We start from the raw sequence: 22394 nt of genomic DNA on the forward strand, positions 1-22394 counted from the left end.
TTCAGAATTATCTTAAACAACCATGGTGACATAACATCACCTTACATAAGACCCACTTTTACGAACATTCAACTTCCATCTGAAAGACTTTTAATGACAACATTTTTCTCCTATAACACATAAAAAAAACTGCACATTGCATTTGTATTGGTTCTATTGTAAAGGTCATGGATTATTCGTAAATTTTTCCTTTAAATTTCAAATTTTAAACATCTTATATAATGGTTTCAAAAAAAAATTTTCAGTGTTTATAAACTCTACAATGTCAAAATCGATAATTTAGCGGTATACTTTATAATCAAAACTGAATAACACACACACACACACACACACACACACACACACACGCCTTTATATATATATATATATATATATATATATATATATATATATATTTATATATATATATACACACATATATATATATATATATATATATATATATATAGAGAGAGAGAGAGAGAGAGAGAGAGAGAGAGAGAGAGAGAGAGAGAGAGAGAGAGAGAGAGAGAGAGAGAGAGAGAGAGAGGCTCTCTCCCATACAGCTTACTGAGTTGATTGCTATCACCATCTTCTTTAGCAACATATTCCCATCACCCTATCATTAATATCACCATTATCATCCCCATGGCTCTCACTATCATCACGATAGTAGGTTGGCCAGGGTACCAGCCACCCGGTGAAATACTATCGCTAAAGTGTTATTGGATCCTTTAGACATTGGTCTCTTTGGTTACGGCTCATTTTGTCTTTGCTTACACATATACCGAATAGTCTGGCCTATTTTTATCACATTCTCCTCCATCCTCGTACATCTGACAACACTGAAATTACCAAACAATTCTTCTTCGCTCAAGGGGTTAACTAATGCACTGTCTTGGGTTAGAGTTCTCTATTGAAGATACACTCGGGCACACAATTCTATCTTATTTTCATTCCTCTTTTTTGTTAAAAGTTTTTATAGTTTACATATGAAATATGTATTTTAATGTTGGAAGTCTTCTTGAAATATTCTATTCCAATTGTTAATTACTTCTCTTATATCTTGTTTCCTTTCCTCAGAGGACTATTTTCCCTGTTGGGGCTCCTGGGCTTATAGTATCCTGCTTTCCCAACTAGGGTTATGGTGTCAGACAGATGCTTGTTTTTGAGTAAGTTTCATATGCAGAAGGTTTATGTATGTTATTGATGTCTTTATTTGTGGGTTTTGTTAGTTAATAGGAAATGGGGAGACAAATGCAGTTAGTAGTAATTGTAAAGATATAGAAAGAGTTGTGGAGAGACAGGAGAGTGAACGGGAGTTAGGTAGGATGTTTTCAACTAATTTCGCTGACTCCAGGGTTCTTTCCCGTAAACAACCCCCCCAAACGACAGGATCCGTTCTTGAATGTCGAACGGAACATAGACGAATGAGACGTGGAAGCCGGGAAAAAGTCACGTGATTAAGGATAGCTTGACACGCCCAGGACGACCATATATAAGCAACGAGAAGACGGCATCTCGCTCTCTTCCTAGTAGTCACTCTGTATAATAGGTCTAACGACCTACTTAACCTGCCGGGTCTCCTTGACGACAACACATGGCGGCTGCCTATACCAAATTGAGGGACGGCGATTACGTAGAATACTAAAGCAGCCGCGAAATTACAGGGGAACAATTACCCCTGAGAACGAAGGACGACGAACAAAGTTACTACGCCCGCACCTGAGTGTCTGTGAGTGCGTTTGGCGAGACGTCCCAGAGCGACCGAGAGGCGTGACGTCCCCGAGTGACCAAGGCGTGCCTAGAACTTCGCGCCAGCCTTCCCAACACCTGACGAAGGCTTATACTTCAGCGACGACAGTAGGCCTATAGATGACGTTTAGGCCTAACTAAACCAGGATTCACCAAATTCTCCAGCCAGTGTCAAGACGTCTGAGTTCATCACTAAGTGTTAATGTAGAAACCACGCTTTTGTTTTTGACTGCTTGTAAGTGCCTGTTCAAACCCCTTTTTATGTCTAGTAAAGAAAGAAACCAGCATTCGTATCCCTCACCCACGAAACTTTGCTTATGTAAACTCCTGAGAGAAATTCAATTAATGTTAAACTAAAGGAAGAGGTAAGATACTAGACTAATTAAGAAGTTATTGCTAACTAAATCAAGGACATCTTCACAAATGGTGGCATCGTTAAGGGATACTGTGCCGTGTTGTATTAAGTTTGAACTAATACTGGCTTTATTTCAGGAAAGTGCTGAAACCCCCTTTTATGTGTCGAAGAAATACAAAACAATTTCAAGAAAAACAGAGGGAAACCAAAGGAGTCGTGAACCAATGGATATGTGAGTAGTTTGCATGTTTTCGTTCACTCTCTTGTTTTGTATAAATACTGTCTCTCTATAGAATAGGAAGTTAGGGCATTTGTCTCTCGTAAGAAAATTTTGGTGTTTTAATTTTTCCTTTTTTTGTGATATGAGTCTGGACAATATTTTCCAAAGACTTACACAATATCAATACGACTTGAGATTAACTGCAGACAGACGGTCGCGAAGTGCTAGTGTAGGAAGACGTCAAAATCTGACTAGAAACCGAAGTTCGAGTCCGGTAAGAGCAAATATTGCCGATATGAATTCCGCTGGGCTGATCACACAAACCACACGGTTTTGTGGAAATGTAAGTAGGGATAATCCCGACAAACAAAGGTTAGAGAAATACAGTGTAGATAAGTGGTTAGCGGACACAGAGAATAGGATCGCTAGTTTTAAAATAACTGACGATGTTGCAAAAATTAAACAGGCAATGATGTTAGTCAACGTAGACGTAGGGGATGCTCACCCTACATTAAACGGTAAGGCCTTTGAAAAAATTACCACTTTCAACGAGTTCAAGGAGGAATGCAGACTATTGTGGCGATCGGCCAAGGAGACCGATCGGTTGTCGAACTTGTATAGGCTTACCTCAACTAATAAATGTGAAGGTGAATCCAGGGCCAGTTGGCGTACCCAGGTTAGGGATCAGGTAAGAGCAGTTAGGGAAGACTTTTTGTCATTGCCCACAATCACGGTAGGAGACGGAACCAAGTTTAGTAAGGATAATAAGAACCTGGTAGATCTAGATGAAGTTCTAAATCTTGTGGCCTACAGTAAGATGTATGCGGCCTTGTTGGAAGACCTAAAGTTAGATCCTGCCCAGAAAACCACAAAAACACCGAACGAATGTCAAGAAATTATACAGAAAAACGAGACCGGTAGGAATAAATATTACCATAAAAATTATCAAAATAACCAGCCCCCTTACAAGTCAAATGAACAAAACAGAGGAAATTATAATGAAACATATAAATCTAGAGGGAATTATCATCATAAGGGAGCTAGACCAAAGAATAGGTATTGCCAGTATTGTCAAAGAGGAGGTCACACAGACCAAGAATGTTGGTACCAAGGTAAGAAACATAATAAACCCTCCGAAAATACTCCTCAGGTACAGGCAAGGGATAACTCAAACCCTACTAATTACTCCGAAGAAAAACAAGGTAACAGAAAGTGACTAGAAGAGCAGGATAGGAGTCCAGGAAATAGGGAAACCAAAGAATGGAAGGATGTTGCAGGTAGCGGAGGTACATCCACGTTGCCAGCAACATATTTATCCTTCCGACAGCAATCATTACCCAAGACAAATATCAAGATAGAAGGTAAAGAATGTCTTAGTTTGTTAGATTCAGGAAGTACTGTAAATCTCATAGGGCTCCATACCTTAACTGATTATTTGAATATACCTATTTCTGCAATTAGGAGTGAGGATACATTAATTCAGGGGATAACTGGCAATCAGCTTAACAATGTAGGAGCCATAGATTTAAACATTGAATTGCTAGAGAAGAAGTGTCAAGTGCCATTTTTGGTTTTGCAAGAAGTAGCATTTCCCGCTCGAGCTTTGATTTCTTTTGCAACAATGCAAGATTTTGGCATAGTTTTTGATTGTCAAGACAGAAGATTAGTTCTAAAGGGAAATAATCAGGAAGTCTGTTTCCAACTTGTTGATGACAAGTCCACTACAAATTTGGCCAATTTGCAGGGGACCGCTTCGATAGTTGAAACACACTCCGGTTCAGAAAGAGAAAGGGAAATCAAAGTAAAATCAGAAGAAAGGGAGAAAGAAGAGAATTTAGCAATTGCACCTAGAAAGGGAGAAATTACTTCTTGTAAAGGCAGCACACATACTAAGGAGAAAAATGTCGACAGAGAATCTGAGAGAATAGATAAAAGGGAATTCCAAGAAGTTTTGCTGCTAGGCACATTGAATTCACAAGAATTAAGACACTTAAGAGAAACAGAATCTCAAAAAGGAGGAGATGAAGATTCATGTTTTTGTACTCAAGTACAAACTGGGGAAATAAGTCTGATCAGCACAGCAGATGCAAACAAAATAAGATTTAGGCTAGCTAGAGATGTAGTACTACTGCCCAATACTCTTACTAGAGTATATTTAATAACCCGCCTACACACAAATAATGATGTAATCTTGACCCCAGAAGGATTACCAGAATATGTCAGAATGGATAACTCATTAGTTCAGATGGAGGGATTAGCCTGTACTACTTATGTCATGAATTATTCTGATAAAAGACTCCATTTGTTAGCGGGTACAGAATTTTGTACAGGAATAGAAGTTACACACAAAATGATTCCGTTAGAGGAGGAAGCATTCTTTACCATAGGAAACATTGATGCAGGAATAGATAGGGAGATAGATAACACCGATTTTCCTGAGTACCGTAAAAGGTTAATAGAAACCTTAAATAAATATAGGCAGGGCATAGCAATTACAGGTGATAGGTTAGGTAGGACTGAGGTGTTAAGACATAAGATAATCCTAGATGATGGAGCCAAACCCTTTTTCATACCTAATTATAAATTACCTATCAGCCAACGTCCAATAGTAGATAAAATGATAGAAGAAATGAAAGAAGAAGGAGTGGTCATACCCTCTAAATCACCTTATAATTCTCCCATGTTGTTGATTCCAAAGAAAGATGGAAGTTACAGATTAGTGATTGATTATCGCAAGTTGAATGCGAACACCGTTCCTGATAGGATGCCCATGCCTGTAATAAACGATGTATTGGCTCAGTTAGGAGGAGCAAAGATCTTCTCATCCTTAGATCTACTAAGTGGATATTGGCAAGTACCTTTAGACGAAGAATCAAAGCCATTAACTGCCTTCAGCACGCATAAAGAACACTTAGAATTTCAGGTAATGCCATTTGGGTTAACATCAGCTCCATTGACTTTTGTAAGGTTAATGTTACAGATCTTAGGAGACATAGAGAATGTGTCAGTCTATTTAGATGATGTCATTATATTTAGCAAAGATATAGAGAGCCATTTCGGAACCATAGAAATCGTTTTAGAACGACTAAGACTGGCAGGATTAAAGATAAAGGTTAAGAAATGTCAATTCTTGAGGAAATCATTAGAATATTTAGGACATGTGATCAGTGCTGATGGATTACGCATGCAAGAAGGAAAAATAAAGGCGATTGTGGAATATCCTGCTCCACAAAATTTGAAAGGTGTAAGAAGATTTTTAGGGATGATAGGATACTATAGACCATTTGTCAAAAATTTTGCTACTGTAGCTAAACCATTGACAGAATTAACTAAGAAGGATGTAGAGTTTGAATGGAAAGCAGAGCAAGAGGAGGCTTTTCAAAAGTTGAAGGAGAAATTAATCCAAGATCCTATCTTAGTGTATCCAGACTTTAGCAAGCAATTTTACTTAGCATGTGATGCTTCGAATACAGGAATAGGAGCGGTTTTGTTACAGAAGGCAAAAACCCGAATGAGGGTAGTATATTATGCAAGTAGAGTCCTGAATGCGGCCGAACGAAATTACAATACCACAGAAAAGGAATGTTTAGCCATTTATTGGGCACTGAGAAAGTTTCGGCACATTTTGTTAGGACACAAAGTAAATGTACTTACTGACCATAAACCCATCTGTGACCTATTTAAGAAAAGAGCTTTCACTAATAACTTAAAGTTTAATCGATGGTTTATTAGTGTGCTAGAGTTTGCTCCAGAATTTAGATACATTCCAGGTAAGTTTAATACTTTAGCAGATGGATTATCTAGAGCACAAGAGGATACTGAAAGAATTATCACAACTAACACTTTTTGTTTCAGCTGTCAGGTCGTAGACTTAGATTTGGAGAGAGTTAAAATAGAACAAGAGAAACAAGAAGGTATCAGGAAAATAATAGGAGATTTGCTACAAGATGAAACCTCTAGGTCAGATTTTGAATTAATAAATGGGATATTATATAAGAAGGCTAAGGATAGGAGTGCTTGCTCTAGACTATATGTGCCTGACACCCTGACTAAAGAAGTATTAACTCTAACACATACCCACAAGTTGGCAGGACATCCAGGAATCAAAAAGACTCTGAGAACAATAAATAGAAATTATTTTTGGCCTAAGTGCAGCGAAGAAGCAAAGCAATTTGTAAATGAATGTCAAACTTGTAATAGGCATAAAGGTCATGTAAATGTCAGAGCTCCTTTAGAAAAATATCCTAGTAATTTAAACCCTTTTGAGGTAGTTCAGATGGATCATATAGGACCCTTTCCAAAAACTTTGAGAGGAAATAAATATATACTGGTATTCATTGATTATTTGACTCGGTATTTAGAAATTGTCCCAGTCAGAGATAGAACTGCAGTTTCTGTTGCAGAAGCTTTAAAGACCAGAATACTCACAAGACATTCGTGTCCGGAGGTACTTTTGTCGGACAATGCACCCGAATTCACCAGTGAGGTAATGAAAAAGCTTTGTGAATTTTTTGAGATAAAGAAATGCGAGATAACCCCTTATAAGCCGAGTTCAAATGGGACAGTGGAAAGGGCCAATAAGAAGATACTGGATGTACTGCGAACTATCATTAGTCCAACTACAGAAGATTGGGACCTAGCGTTAGAGGACGTTCAGTTTACTTTGAATAACACAGTAAATGAGACAGTAGGAGAAACCCCACACTTTTTGCTTTATGGTTATCAGAAAAGACTGCCAAACTCATTGTTAGATGACGCAAAACCTCCTAGGCACACATATGATTACCAGGACTATATAGCTTGGAAACTGCAAAGAACCTTTCAAATAATAAGACAAACCAGACAATCTTTAGGAAAGGGCCAACAGGTAAATAAGAAATACTATGACACAACTAGTTCCATGACTGACCTGAAGATAGGCTCACAAGTATATATAAAGGTACATGTAAAGGAAGGACCAAATGAAAAGGTATCTCCCAAATTTGAAGGTCCTTATAGAGTGTTAGAAAGGGAAAGGAATAATAAATTTAAGCTGATACATGAACAGAATTTAGATGTAAGGTATGCCCATTGGAATCATATGAAGGTTGTAAAAACTAATCCATGGTCCTCTCAACTTCTACAGGAAGTGGTGGAAAAACTTCCTTCTGATCCTACCCCTGGTGGTCGGTATCACTTGCGAAATAGACATTAAAAGTGGGGCCTTGATACAAAATCATGGAAAAGGTGAACTGTTAACAGATTTTGCTGTAGTAAAAATTAATGTCAATTCAATATTAGAAAGGGAAGAACATTTGAACCAGTTAGATAAAGAACTACGGAAGTGCATACTAACCCATAGTGATTCTGCCTTTGTAGAAGTATTAAGAAATTTACAGGGTAAAATTGAAGACATTGTCAGGCCTCAAAGAAACAAGAGATCTTTGTTACCTTTTGTAGGAAGTGCATTTAGTGCTTTGTTTGGAGTGGCTACAGAAAACGATGTAAAAGGTTTGACTGATCGTGTAGAACTAATCGAGAAATGGGCTAATCAGAAGGGTAATCTTATAAGTACTCTAATAGAAAATAATAATAAGAATGTAGAGAACATAAAAAAGATGGTGGAATTTATTAATCAAGTTAACGTGAATGTTTCTAATAAAATAGATGACGTAGAACAAGTGTTTAAGTTGATTCATGAAGTAGAAATCGAGATTGGTGATCACAAGGAATCTGTGAACGGACTAATAAATGCACAAAAGGGAATACTCAGCCCTGCTATCATTTCTCCAAAAACTTTGAAAGAAATTATCGATTGGTGTATGGTAAATAGCCATTCCAAGCCTTTGCTAGAAGATATATTTTGGTATTACACAATGTCAACTGTGAAAGTAACAAAAGGGTATTTGTTGGTATTGATCCCCTTCAAGGGTATGAATTTGTTTGACCTGTATACAATACATCCTTTCCCAGTTAAGATAGGAAATGCAACAATAATTTGGAACCATCCGAAGGTTCGTCTAGCATTGGATAAGAACAAGTTGTTGATGATTATTTTAGAAGAAGGTGATTTAGAACAGTGTGTGTTGATAAGTGAAAGTCAATCCATGTGCAATTTTGTGCAAATTAAACAACCTATGAGCAATTTTCCGTGTATCCAAGGTATTTTCTTTGAGAATTATGAGTTGATGAGAGAGTGTAAATTTGAAACCTTTGCTTTGCCATACAGGGCATTACATTTAGGTAATGAGATTTTTGTTTATGTACAAAGTACTAAAAATGCAGAAGTTACTTGTGATGGGAAGACTCAAACATTTCAGTTAGGAAACTTGAAGTCATTTGCAGATTCTTGCTCAGTAGTGATAAATGATTATCTCTATTATGTACCAAGTGTGTTTTTGCATTATGAGTTAAATCAATCTTCCATTGCAAAGAGTTACGAGAACAAGATTAATCATTTTCAGCTAGACAAATTAACAGTGGTAGAAAATGTGGCAATGCCACTTGATAATGATTATGTTCTGTTTTACAAGAAAGATGTTGCACCATTTCTGACTATGTGTAATGTGTTTTTGATTGTGCTTATTACTGTGGTAACATATAATGTGGTGAAGTATTTGGTTTTCAGAAAATTGGAAAGGATTAATGAGTTGCTACTAGTTATTACTGGGAAACCTAAAGAATAGGTTTTGTTGTATGTGAGGATTCTATAAGAATCCTAGTAGCTGGCCGAGTGGTGTCAGACAGATGCTTGTTTTTGAGTAAGTTTCATATGCAGAAGGTTTATGTATGTTATTGATGTCTTTATTTGTGGGTTTTGTTAGTTAATAGGAAATGGGGAGACAAATGCAGTTAGTAGTAATTGTAAAGATATAGAAAGAGTTGTGGAGAGACAGGAGAGTGAACGGGAGTTAGGTAGGATGTTTTCAACTAATTTCGCTGACTCCAGGGTTCTTTCCCGTAAACAACCCCCCCAAACGACAGGATCCGTTCTTGAATGTCGAACGGAACATAGACGAATGAGACGTGGAAGCCGGGAAAAAGTCACGTGATTAAGGATAGCTTGACACGCCCAGGACGACCATATATAAGCAACGAGAAGACGGCATCTCGCTCTCTTCCTAGTAGTCACTCTGTATAATAGGTCTAACGACCTACTTAACCTGCCGGGTCTCCTTGACGACAACACATGGCGGCTGCCTATACCAAATTGAGGGACGGCGATTACGTAGAATACTAAAGCAGCCGCGAAATTACAGGGGAACAATTACCCCTGAGAACGAAGGACGACGAACAAAGTTACTACGCCCGCACCTGAGTGTCTGTGAGTGCGTTTGGCGAGACGTCCCAGAGCGACCGAGAGGCGTGACGTCCCCGAGTGACCAAGGCGTGCCTAGAACTTCGCGCCAGCCTTCCCAACACCTGACGAAGGCTTATACTTCAGCGACGACAGTAGGCCTATAGATGACGTTTAGGCCTAACTAAACCAGGATTCACCAAATTCTCCAGCCAGTGTCAAGACGTCTGAGTTCATCACTAAGTGTTAATGTAGAAACCACGCTTTTGTTTTTGACTGCTTGTAAGTGCCTGTTCAAACCCCTTTTTATGTCTAGTAAAGAAAGAAACCAGCATTCGTATCCCTCACCCACGAAACTTTGCTTATGTAAACTCCTGAGAGAAATTCAATTAATGTTAAACTAAAGGAAGAGGTAAGATACTAGACTAATTAAGAAGTTATTGCTAACTAAATCAAGGACATCTTCACAATAGCTTAGCAAGTAATAATAATAATAATAATAATAATAATAATAATAATAATAATAATAAAAATAATAATAATAATAAAAATAATAATAATAATAATAATAATAATAATGATACTAATAAAAATAATAATAATAATAATAATAATAATGATATAATTTTGTGGGTCGCAGGAGAGGGGGTGTTAGCTCCCCAATAAGGAAAAGGAGACGTACGTGCGTGAGGGTAATATCTAAAGTTAGGCCAGTTTATACCAGCAAATTTTCTTATTTCGTCAATCCATCGTCTTCTCTTCTATATATATATATATATATATATATATATATACACACATACATATATTATATATATATATATATATATATATATATATATATATATATATATATATATATATATATATATATATGTATGTGTGTGTGAGTGCGCGCGCGCAAAGTAACCACAGGGGAAATGAAATAGAAAATACATGATTACGTTACGTCTTGACTAGTTACGTGATACTTCTTAATCTGACTAATTGATTGAGCGAGGTCTCTTTACCTTTTGTGTGGTAAAGAGAGAGTACAAACATGCATACAGATATGTATGTATATATGTATGTATGTATGTATGTATGTATGTAGGCCTATGTATGTATGTTCGTACCCTAAATGTACCATATAAAATATAAAGAGACCTCACTCAGTCAATTAGTCCTCTTAAGATGTATCACGAAACTATAGTCAATTCTTTTTAGTGAGGCAGATTTACACCGACTTGCAGGGGTGCCTTTTTAGCTCGGAAAAGTTTCCTGATCGCTGATTGGTTGGACAAGATAATGCTAACCAATCAGATAGCAGGAAACTTTTCCTAGCTAATTGAGTATAGTAAGGACGTAATCATATATTTTCTATTCAATTTATCCCGTAATCATTTTGCATCTGAACATCACGTTTCCCTGTGATTTTTACGCATGTATGTATGTATGTACAGTATGTATGTATTAATGATTTTTTTTTATGTGTTTTTTAATGACTGTTGAGGTTCCCCAAGAAAATGCAAATTGTCTTCAGCGATTCAAATGGAAGTCCATGAAAAGTCTTCAGGGAGTCTTCCTCCGGCTCCGGAGAGTCTTCAGTGACGAATTTCTCCTTCCGAGAGAGAGAGAGAGAGAGAGAGAGAGAGAGAGAGAGAGAGAGAGAGAGAGAGAGAGAGAGAGAGAGAGAGAATGTGCATCTGAATATGGAACATGAGAGAGAGAGAGAGAGAGAGAGAGAGAGAGAGAGAGAGAGAGAGAGAGAGAGAGAGAGAGAGAGAGAGAGAATGTGCATCTGAATATGGAACATGAGAGAGAGAGAGAGAGAGAGAGAGAGAGAGAGAGAGAGAGAGAGAGAGAGAGAGAGAGAGAGAGTGAGTTTCATGCGAAACCTTCAGTGACGAATTTCTCCTTCCTCCGGCTCCGGACTCCGATTTTTGAAGACTTCGAAGATCCCAGTTGTCAATTTCATTTTATTCAAATATAGGCTGATTGAAAAAACGGTTTTCGGTATTCATAATGATGGATAAACTTTTCAACTCAAGTATTGTGCGAGAGATGAAGAATATGGCGAACATTGTACTCAACGGAGGAGTGCGATGGAGATCAGCTCTGGAGGGAGAGCTGGACCTGTGCGACGCTGCGCGTCGGAATCTGCAGGATTACAGGACCCAAAATAGGATGTGGCGGGGTCTGCATTCTGCCCTTGGGTATGTTGGTTTATCGAACCTCGTGAGGTATGAAGAACCGACCCTGTCACCCTGCGAAGGGACTCTGGTGAATTTGGCGAGGAACATGGTAGGAAGCGAAGCGGAGAAAGATGAGCTTCTTCGCCTCGTCGACGACTATGTCTTTTTGCCGAAGATGGCTTTGCTTCTTGGCACTGCTGCCTTCGGTGGATATTTCTTTTTCAGGTGTGTGTTTGGAGGCAACGCAGAAGAAACAGTGAAAGAGGAGCTTTCCCAAGATCTTCTTATGGAAAAAGAAGAAGAGGAAACTGTGAGAGAGGAGCTTTCTCTAGATCTTCTCATGGAAAAAGAAGAAGAGGAAAAAGAAGAAGAGGAAACTGGGAGAGAGGAGCTTTCCCAAGATCTTCTCATGGAAAAAGAAGAGGAAAAAGAAGAAGATGAAGCTGTGAGAGAGGAGCTTTCCCAAGATCTTCTCATGGAAAAAGAAGAGGAAACAGTGAAAGAGGAGCTTTCACAAGATCTTCTCCTGGAAAAAGAAGAAAAGACTGTGAGAGAAGAGCTTTCACAAGATCTTCTTCTGGAAAAAGAAGAAGAGACAGTGAGAGAAGAGCTTTCACAAGATGATCTTCTGGAAAAAGAAGAAGAGACAGTGAGAGAAGAGCTTTCACAAGATCTTCTTCTGGAAAAAGAAGAAGAGACAGTGAGAGAAGAGCTTTCACAAGATGATCTTCTGGAAAAAGAAGAAGAGACAGTGAGAGAAGAGCTTTCACAAGATCTTCTTCTGGAAAAAGAAGAAGAGACAGTGAGAGAAGAGCTTTCACAAGATCTTCTTCTGGAAAAAGAAGAAGAGACAGTGAGAGAAGAGCTTTCACAAGATCTTCTGGAAAAAGAAGAAGAGACAGTGAGAGAAGAGCTTTCACAAGATCTTCTTCTGGAAAAAGAAGAGGAAACAGTGAAAGAGGAGCTTTCACAAGATCTTCTTCTGGAAAAAGAAGAAGAGACAGTGAGAGAAGAGCTTTCACAAGATCTTCTTATTGAAAAAGAAGAAGAGACTGCGAGAGAAGAGCTTTCGCAGGATCTTATGGAAAACGAAGGAGCAACGACCCAGGAAGACTGCGAATTTCTTCCTGCTGAAGGAGTGTTCCAGGATGAAAATGAAGATGAAATAATTCTCCCTGAGGATGAACAACGAGACGATAAAGAAGAACGAATGGAGGAGGAAGAAAATGGGAAAGAAGATAAAGTTCATCCTCTTGATGAACAACTTGATGAATCGGATCTTTCTCAAGGAGGAGAACAGGAACTACAGGAAGAGGAGGAAGAAAAAGTTCTTGAAGAATCTCTGTTTGTAAATGATCCGGAAGAAGAAGTTGACGATCTTGAGGATGCTCTTCATCTATATGAAAAGGTTCGAGAAAACAGAAATGTAATAGGAAAAGAAAGACGTAAGGTGAGTTTCTCCAATCAAGCGAGAAAACCAGCTGGCAGATGCGGACCTCTCCGCTACGCTGGAGGCAAAAAGTCCACCTTCTTCTGCCGGGGAGATGTGGATTTGGGAATGATCGTCGGAAAAGGTGGAAAATTCGCGAAGATGGCCAAAATGCAACATGGGGTTCACATGGTCGTGGTTAACGATGGGTCGGGAGCGGTTCATCTCACCGGACCTAAGAGAGGCACTGAAAAGGTTTACCAAGAAATCCTATTCAGAGTCGATAAGGATTTCAATCTCAGGGAACTAACTAAAGTCTCCGAAGGGCTGTTTGCAGTCGGCAAAGAAGATTTCGTGATGCTAGTCGATAAGGAATTCCGGGATGTCTTACGAGGACCACAGGACGTAACCCTGAAAAGGTTGTTCAGAGAACTGAATGTTGCCATCTACATCCCGGACAACTCCGATGAACGAAACTACATCACTATCTGTGGCCCACAGCAAGATGTCTTGAGAGCTGAGAGAAGAATAACAGAACTGATTGAGGATGTCGAAGACTTTCCAAGGGATCTGGACATTCAACTGATGAGTTTAGATTGCTACGGATTCCATCTTCCACTCCAAGGCAGATTTCTTCTTCTAGCCCGAAAAGGATATGTGATAGAAGAAATAAAGCACATATATGATGTTCACGTGATTCTTCCCAAAGCTCACGAAAAGAGAGAAATCGGTTATCTATGCGGAGAGTTGAACCAAGTGGTTAAAGCATTTAGACATGTGCAAGTTATCCTCGGAGAGGTCAGAGTGGCCGACAGAGAGGTCCACATGGAAGGATTGCACAGAGTAGCGGTAGGAAAGTATTGCTTCGATGTCGATCCTCAACACAAAGGACTCCTAGTTGGACCTGGTGGAGAAAATCTGAAGAGAATCGAAAGGACCTACAATGTTTCAATCATCATTCAAAAGAAGACTGATGGATTCATTACATTACAAGGCCAACTTGAGGACGTCATGGACGCGTGTCAACAAATCAGCGAAATCATGAAGCCCACTTTCCAGAGGGGTTATGGAAAAAACGGAAGAGCGAGAGAGGAAGAGTTTCCCGGAAGAGGAAATCGTCCAAGGACTGACAAAGATTGGAGATCGCCTCTACAGAACTGTCTTAGACAGAGAGGAACGGGCCATGGTCATAGGGAGAGGAGGTGACAACATCAAAAAGATGATGGAAGAACATCAAATCCGATTCCAAGGCCCCAAGATGGACGACGACTCCAATCATTGTACGATCCGAGGAGGCGAAGAGGATGTGATCTCGTTCTATTACGACGTCCTTGATATCATCAGGAATAAAAAAGAGAAGAATATACAAGGACGACCAGAAGGCGCGAAGGACGCTTCCCCATCGAACTATGGCAGGAAGGACTTCCCCGAGGAGGAAATCTTCCAAGGACTAATTAAGATAGGAAATCGCCTCTACAAGACGGTCTTGAACAGAGACGAACGAGCGATGGTCATCGGGAAAGGAGGTGAGAACATCAAACAGCTGATTGCTGAACACAACGTCCGCTTCCAAGGGCCCAAGACGAAAGAGGGATCCAACGATTGTACAATCCAAGGAGAAGAAGATGATGTAATTAATTTCTATAACGACGCCCTTGAACTCATCAATAATAAAGGACAGATGGAAAGGAAGCGATTCGATGGAAACGAAGGACAGGATGAGCATGGTCGGAGACAAGGTGGATTCACACTAGGAGATTTCTTATGTTAAGGTGGATGAAAGCCTTATAAAAACTTAGCATAGTTAAAATAGTGGATTAAAAGGATATTTAAGAAAAACTGAAAAACTAGAAAAAATAAAAAAAATAGAAAAAAAATATAGTGGAACAAAAGTTTTTGTGAACAAATGATTTTGTTTGGGTTTAGCGAAATAGAAAAAAAATAGAAAAATTAAAAAAAAATCCCAAAAACTTAAAAACGATAAAAAAAAAAACATCCAGCATGGAGGATAATTGGGTTAACCTAGAGGATTAGTTCTGCAGAAAGATGAATCTAAGTTTCTTTTAGTATGCTGTGTACCTTGATGCGGGTGTACAGGACCCCTGTCAAGTGTACAAATGGTCGGATATCTGGATCTATTCCTTCGGATACCAACCTTATGGTGGTTCTGTTAGAATAATCTAGAACACCGGCTCTGCAGAACGAAGAAGCTCGGATTCTTCTAGTACGCAGGTCTAGTTCTTCTAGGTTAAGCCAATACACTTCTGCTGGAGTAAAAAAAAAAAAAAAAAAAAAGAGGGGGGAGGGAGGGTCGTGGGAACCAAGCCTTCCTATGTGGATATAGGCTAAACCCGCCTGATGAGCCCTTTGGTAAGGGCGAAACCCTTTCATATGCAGTAGTAGTAGTAGTAGTAGTAGTAGTAGTAGTAGTAGTAGTAGTAGTAGTAGTAGTAGTAGTATTGTATATGAATAAATAGTCATTGGAGATGATGATGATATACATATGTATACAAATACACACACATCATATATATATATATGGATATATATATATATATATATATATATATATATATATATATATATATATATATATATATATATATATATATATGGTACTTAGGCATGTTACTCTACGTTTATCATGAATAGACAACGTCTCAGCGGCGTCCAAAACTCGAAGGCAGCTACTCCTCGGACAGATCGTCCTGCAGATAGTTTTCAGGATAACAGGAGAAATACAATTTCTTCTCTCCATTTACTGTTTGGTGTCGACACGTGTTTCGGATCACTTCGTCGCCCTTCTTCAGGACTACATTGAGTTTTGCAACTACACTTTAATATAAAGGTTATGATGGTTGAAAACCACAATAATTATCTTTTATATTAAAATGTAGTTCCAAAATTCAATGCAGTCACGAAGAAGGGTCGCAAAGCGATCCGACTCACGTGTCGACACCAAACAGTAAATGGAGAGAAGAAATTGTATTTCTCCTGTTATCCTGAAAACTATCTGCAGGACGATCTGTCCGAGAAGCTGCCTTCGAATTTTGGACGCCGCTGAGACGTTGTCTATTCATGATAAACGTAGAGTAACATGCCCAAGTACCATATATATATATATATATATATATATATATATATATATATATATATATATATATATATATATATACAGTATATATATATATATATATATATATATATATATATATATATATATATATACAGTATATATATATATATATATATATATATATATATATATATATATATATATATATATATATATATATATATATATATATATATATATATATATAGTTGATAGATGGGTTCCTCTTGGGAATCGCAATTTAAGTAGGAATAAAATAGTCAATGCTGCTATCATCTTCTTTATTCGGGAGCTTTCGACATAACTTATGTCATCTTCAGCCTATCTGCAATTATCATATGTAAAATTAATAAAATTAATAAAATCATCCTAAGTACATAGTTAGGAAGATACACTTTCATGAACGGATCAACTAGTTCTAAAATCAACCAATCAAGGAACATAAAACCTTAAAAAAATACTTATTACACTCAACTATATAAAAGACTTAATAACTAATATACCTAGTCACCCGCAGGAGATGATGACCACCCATCCAGACCAGCAACCCACAGACCAAACGGATCAATGGGTCACCGGTAACTGAACAGGTAAGCCCTCATTCAAGCTGGGTTTTGTCTTAAAAATATATAAAGACTCCAAGATTCTCAGCTGGCTGACGTAACTATGTCTGTCTTTAATTTTGAAATTTTCCTTAGAAATGGCATGACCAGATTTAAATGCGTGGTCATAAATAGCTGAAATTGGTTTCTTACTTAATAGTATATTGGTTAGTACCGATCTCCCCATGTGCTCCGAAATCCTACACTGAAGCTGTCTAGATGTGCTTCCAGTGTAGTACTTTTCAATGTGCACTCTGTATTGAGTGCTACACTGGAAGCACATCTAGACAGCTTCAGTGTAGGATTTCGGAGCACATGGGGAGATCGGTACGAACCAGTATACCGTTAAGTAAGAAACCAATTTCAGCTATTTATGACCACGCATTTAAATCTGGTCATGCCATTTCTAGGGAAAATTTCAAAATTACAGACAGACATAGTAACGTCAGCCAGCTGAGAATCTTGGAGTCTTTATATATTTTTAAGACAAAACCCAGCTTGAATGAGGGCTTACCTGTTCAGTTACCGGTGACCCATTGATCCGTTTGGTCTGTGGGTTGCTGCTCTGGATGGGTGGTCATCATCTCCTGCGGGTGACTAGGTATATTAGTTATTAAGTCTTTTATATAGTTGTGTGTAATAAGTCTTTTTTAAGGTTTTATGTTCCTTGATTGGTTGATTTTAGAACTAGTTGATCAGTTCATGAAAGTGTATCTTCCTAACTATGTACTTAGGATGATTTTATTAATTTTATTAATTTTACATATGATAATTGCAGATAGGCTGAAGATGACATAAGTTATGTCGAAAGCTCCCGAATAAAGAAGATGATAGCAGCATTGACTATTTTATTCCTACTTATATATATATATATATATATATATATATATATATATATATATATATATAGAGAGAGAGAGAGAGAGAGAGAGAGAGAGAGAGAGGAGAGAGAGAGAGAGAGAGAGAGAGAGAGAGAGAGAGAGAGAGAAAAGATACTCCAGCATTTGGACAATTCATTTGCTAGGCTCTCGGGAACAACATTTCCCATCATCGGAGCTAAAAAAAATTAGCATAAAACATAAATCAATAGACATAATTACGTCAGATAAATGAAATTCTGTTAAACTGGCAAGAATTAAAACAAATACATGTTATAATTCTTCCCAGTTTAACTGAATTTCCTTTATCTGACGTAATTATGTCTATTGATTTATGTTTTATGCTAATTTTTTTTTAGCTCCGATGATGGGAAATGTTGTTCCCGAGAGCCTACCAAATGAATTGTCCAAATGCTGAAGTATCTACTTTCCTTTGCCTTTCTACTAAATCTCAAGCTTTCTCGAGGCGAAAATGCCATTCAATTTATATATATATATATATATATATATATATATATATATATATATATATATGAATATATATATATATATATATATATATATATATATATATATATATATATATATATATATATATATATATATATGCAAATGACCTCTAATATTCATTTTTTTTTTAAATCTTGATTCCGAAACGATGTTACACATCCTTATATTTAGGTGTAACATAAATAAAAAAAAACATTGCCTATAAATATCAATACTAAATAAAAAAAAAAAAAATAATAATAATAATAATAATAAACTCAAACTTGCAGCGAATGTTTTCAATAATAATAATAATAATAATAATAATAATAATAATAATAATAATAATAACAATACCACTGCCAAATTAACAAACACCAATAGATTAAAAACCCTCTGAATCTAACAAAAGCCATACTGCTTTATCATTACATGCGGATATCAAGTTATTATTACCAGCAACGAGCAAGCAGTCTTGTGACACATGCTGCAACGAACAACACTTCAAGCGCTTGCTCCCTCCCTGGACAATCTCGGCTTCGTCTCCCACGCTTTCCAATAATTTTACCGGTTTGATAATTCTAAGTGTGACTTTCGTTTGTTGATTTTTAGTTGTCTTCGAATATTTTGGCCAGAGAGAGAGAGAGAGAGAGAGAGAGGAGAGAGAGAGAGAGAGAGAGAGAGAGAGAGAGAGAGATTTTCTTCATTCTTTATATGTTATCTTCATGACGACATATATTTTGGCCTATATCAATGAGAGAGAGAGAGAGAGAGAGAGAGAGAGAGAGAGATTTGCTTCATTCTTTTTATGTTAATTATCTTCATGACGACGTATATTTTGGTAGAGAGAGAGAGAGAGAGAGAGAGAGAGAGAGAGAGAGAGAGAGAGAGAGAGAGAGAGAGAGAGAGAGAATTTTCTTCATTCATTTTTAGTATCTACATGGCGATGAATATTTTGGTCTACGTCAATGAGAGAGAGAGAGAGAGAGAGAGAGAGGAGAGAGAGAGAGAGAGAGAGAGAGAGAGAGAGAGAGAGAGAGAGAGAGAGAATTTTATTCATTGATTTTTTAGTATATTCAGGGTGATGAATATTTCAGTCTACATCAATGAGAGAGAGAGAGAGAGAGAGGAGAGAGAGAGAGAGAGAGAGAGAGAGAGAGATTCTTCATTCTTTAAATATTATCTTCATGGTGACGATTATTTTGGTCTATATCAATTAGAGAGAGAGAGAGAGAGAGAGAGAGAGAGAGAGAGAGAGAGAGAGAGTTTTCTTCATTCTTTATATGTTATCTTCATGACATTTTGGCCTATATAAATGAGAGAGAGAGAGAGAGAGAGAGAGAGAGAGAGAGAGAGAGGAGAGAGAGAGAGAGGAGAGAGAGAGAGAGAGAGAGAGAATGTGTTTTTCCATTCTTATTATATTATCTTCATGAGAATATTTCGGTCTACGTCAATGAGAGAGAGAGAGAGAGAGAGAGAGAGGAGAGAGAGAGAGAGAGAGGAGAGAGTGAGTTTAAGTAAATTTAACTTCGTAGCGACGAATATTTTGTGGTCTACGTCAATGAGAGAGAGAGAGAGAGAGAGAGAGAGAGAGAGAGAGAGAGAGAGAGAGAGAGAGATAGTTTTCTTCATTCTTATTATTGTAAATTTAATTTCGTAGCTACAAATATTCTGTGGTCTACGTCAATATGAGAGAGAGAGAGAGAGAGAGAGAGAGAGAGAGAGAGAGAGAGAGAGAGAGAGAGAGAGAGAGAGATTACGACTTGAATCGCCTTTCATTTTGGAAAATATAGCAAGGAATGAATCAACAATATAACATAAATTATCCAAGGTAATTAGACAGGTCCACAAACTTGCTATTAAAAGTAATTAAGGATATGACAGGCTAAATATTTTCATCTATATAAAATTAACAAGTTTAAAAGAAGGTCTACCCTAGAAATATAGCAACAACAATAATAATGATAATAATAATAATAATAACTATACGCACTCTGAAAATGCAGACCTCAGCCACGGCAGCTTATTTCTCTAAACCAGTTTGCTTAACGGTTAATTCGATCGACCTTTTGCTCGACCTTGACCTTGACCTTTAAACTAAGATTCCAAAATTGAATTGCTTACACATCTCAACATAACAATTAACCCTCGAAAGTTTCACTATTCTATGAATAAAATTGTGGTCAGGAAGTTGTTCACAAACAAACAAACAGAGAAACGGACAAACAGGGGCAAAAACATAACCTTCTCCCAACTTTGTTGGCGGAGGTAATAATAATAATAATAATAATAATAATAATAATAATAATAATAATAATAATAATAATAAATGTATTACATAAAATTATAAGTTAAAAAATGCATGGTACTATTATTATTATTATTATTAATATTATTACTTGCTAAGCTACAACCCTAGCTGGAAAAGCAGGATGCTATAAGCCCAGGGGCTCCAACAGGAAAAATGCCAAATATACAAATATGGAATTTAAATGATTCATCCTAACGTCAACTCCAGCATAGATCATATCATTCACTTCGAGCTAAGTTGAGCTAACGAAAGGATGTCAGATCGGGTAACTGTTCAAAGATAAGAGAGAGAGAGAGAGAGAGAGAGAGAGAGAGAGAGAGAGAGAGAGAAGACAACAGTAATATCAGGTTCTATTGACGACTGGTTTTAGAGAATGTTCTTAACAGTACGTTGCAAAAGAAGAAAAAAAAGGAGAAAATATAATAAAAATAAATGGTGATGTGAATGGTAATAGCTGCTTTTATGTACACGATAATGTGTAAAGAAGAACACATCGTACCGTTATTTACTGCAATATATCGGTAAGATATTTATAAATATGTTTATATACGCATATACTATCATTGCCAAGTCTTTATGTTTTACAAATACAAACATGCACACGCACACAAACAGACACACACACATACATACATACATATATATATATATATATATATATATATATATATATATATATATATATATATATATATATATATGCATGTATATATAAATATATTTATATAAATACATACATATATATATATATATATATATATATATATATATATATATATATATACAGGTGTGCAGGTGTTGAGAGAGAGAGAGAGAGAGAGAGAGAGAGAGAGAGAGAGAGAGAGAGAGAGAGAGAGAGAAATTCGTGCATTCAAGGACTAACTTCGATCCACCATATACGACGTAAATGATTTTAAAGATGAATAAAGACGAATAAAGTAGCCTAATTAGCTCTAGGAGAGTTCGGAGAAGAGGGGGAGGGGGACAAAGGGAGATAAGGAGGGGGAGGGGGAGGGGGAGGGGGAGGGAGAGAGGGAGGGGGAGGGAGAGAGGGAGAGGGAGAAGACGTTCTGTCTTCCCAAGACGATTCAAAGCCCAAAAACTGACCGTCGCTTTTGTGACGTTCTTGGCAGATTCTTTCTCAAAAGAATATACTTATCACTGGATCGGAATGCTGGAGAGAGAGAGAGAGAGAGAGAGAGAGAGAGAGAGAGAGAGAGAGAGAGAGAGAGAGAGAGAGAGAGAGATAAGTTCCTCTATTTGGAAATTAAGAAGGATTTAGGGATATAATGATCACCAAAGGAGATATCCTTTGCAGGATGGATGACCATTAAAGGAGAGAGAGAGAGAGAGAGAGAGAGAGAGAGAGAGAGAGAGAGAGAGAGAGAGAGGGAGAGGGAGAGGGAGAGGGAGAAGACGTTCTGTCTTCCCAAGACGATTCAAAGCCCAAAAACTGACCTGATATCCTCTCTCTCTCTCTCTCTCTCTCTCTCTCTCTCTCTCTCTCTCTCTCTCTCTCTGTGGGTTTCATATTTCCACGGCAAAAATTCAGGAGTATTATATATATATACATATATATATATATATATATATATATATATATATATATATATATATATATATATATATATATCCCGAGGTCGTTAAGAGAATCCAGACATCAATATATCAAAAATATATATGGCTTATTTGAATATGAAAAAACACGTAAAAATGTGCAAAATTTATCATATATATATATATATATATATATATATATATATATATATATATATATATATATATATATATATATATGTATGTATATATAT

At 37.1% G+C, this 22394-nt stretch overlaps 1 protein-coding gene across 2 annotated transcripts; it reads left to right on the forward strand.

Annotated features, from left to right (window-relative positions):
- Nucleotides 1–1810: 1810 nt before the first annotated feature.
- LOC137641319 (uncharacterized) lies at nt 1811–9440 on the forward strand. Of its 2 annotated transcripts, XM_068373748.1 has the most exons (3): nt 1811–1969; nt 2227–2321; nt 7435–9439. In XM_068373748.1, the coding sequence occupies exons 2-3, from the start codon at nt 2314–2316 to the stop codon at nt 8972–8974; spliced, it is 1548 nt and encodes a 515-aa protein (XP_068229849.1). In that variant the 5' UTR covers nt 1811–1969; nt 2227–2313; the 3' UTR covers nt 8975–9439. The 2 variants fall into 2 exon arrangements, with proteins under 2 accessions (XP_068229849.1, XP_068229847.1); XM_068373746.1 differs by lacking the exon at nt 1811–1969 and having other exon boundaries at nt 2085–2321; nt 7435–9440.
- The last annotated feature ends 12954 nt before the right edge of the window (nt 9441–22394 follow it).

Source organism: Palaemon carinicauda, chromosome 5, assembly GCF_036898095.1.
Source record: "Palaemon carinicauda isolate YSFRI2023 chromosome 5, ASM3689809v2, whole genome shotgun sequence".
Classification (NCBI taxonomy): Eukaryota; Metazoa; Arthropoda; class Malacostraca; order Decapoda; family Palaemonidae; genus Palaemon; species Palaemon carinicauda.